The 1,032-nt window shown below is 61.5% G+C and overlaps 1 protein-coding gene across 1 annotated transcript in view; it reads right to left on the bottom strand.

Annotated features, from left to right (window-relative positions):
* EMH_0083910 (uncharacterized protein) overlaps positions 1 to 994 on the bottom strand; it is a gene marked incomplete at both ends in the record, with an annotated part of 2,459 nt that extends 1,465 nt beyond the window's left edge. The window contains 1 exon segment of the mRNA XM_013500693.1: positions 19 to 994. Within this exon segment, the coding sequence (XP_013356147.1) occupies positions 19 to 994 (976 nt within the window).
* Between the last annotated feature and the right edge of the window lie 38 nt (positions 995 to 1,032).

Genomic DNA, 1,032 nt, shown 5'->3' with positions numbered 1-1,032 from the left:
GGGCGTTGCACTTGTGACGCAACGGTTCGTACACCTGGACCATCCGCCACAAGTGAGCAGTATTGCGATAAGCTGGGGGCAGTGGCTTCTGGTTGCTCACTAGCCCAGCTTGCTGCTGTTGCTGGCGTGATGCATCAGACTCCATTTCAATACAAGCTGCAAGGGCCTCGGCCTCCCGCTGCCAGGCACACGCAGCAACGAGCTCGTGGAACAAAGGCTCATACTGGAGCCCGCCTATGCCGCTGCTGTGCAGCTGCTGCTCCAGATCAAGCAGTTGCTGGTTGCTCCTTGCAACTGCTGCTTCGGCTGCTGCATGCGCTGCCTCTGCCGCTGCCACACCTGCCTCCGCCTGCTGCAGCTCTTCCCTGAATCGATGGTCCTGCCCAACAGCATCTCCCAGGTGAAGCTGTTGCTGCGGCTGCAGCAGGAGAATCTGCTCGCGGTGCTTCCGCGCCTGATGCAACGCTTCGTGCTGCTTCAGCTGCTCTGCTGCATCCCGCTCTGCCTGGACCAGCGCGACGATCATCTGCTGCTGCAGTTGCTGCCCTTTCAGCAGCAGCCTCTCAGCTGCTAAGCTGCAGGGGACGCGGATGCGGGGGCAAGGCCTCGCTTCCGTCAGCAGCAGCTGCAGCGCCCCGATGGAGACACTCGGCAACGGCTCACTTGCAGCTGGTGCGCCGCCGTTGTTCCCGCTACGCAGCTGCGGAAGTGTCTCTGTCAGGAAGCGCAGCGCAGCAGCCCACTCCTGCAGCCGCACGAGGAGACGCCCAAGAAGAGACAGCTCCGAGACAGAGCCCAAGCCGCAGAGCACTCCAGTGGCAAGCAGCACAGAGAGGGCCAACAAATCGAGGGGAAGGCCCTCGTCCCTCCGCCGCCGCGTTCGGGTGTACAGACACCCCAGACCATGGGGGAGAGCTATTACCAAGTCCTCATCCAGGTCCTCTTCTGCTACATCTCTTACACCCCCCTGTGCAGTAGAGACGATGCACCCCATGAGTAGATCTTCTACTGCCTCTCCATGTCTGCGTCTTT

Source organism: Eimeria mitis, genomic scaffold, assembly GCF_000499745.2.
Source record: "Eimeria mitis Houghton genomic scaffold, Emh_scaff5742, whole genome shotgun sequence".
Lineage (NCBI taxonomy): Eukaryota > Apicomplexa > Conoidasida > Eucoccidiorida > Eimeriidae > Eimeria > Eimeria mitis.
Note: the sequence above shows the minus strand (reverse complement) of the source record. Positions and strands in the feature narration are given on the sequence as shown.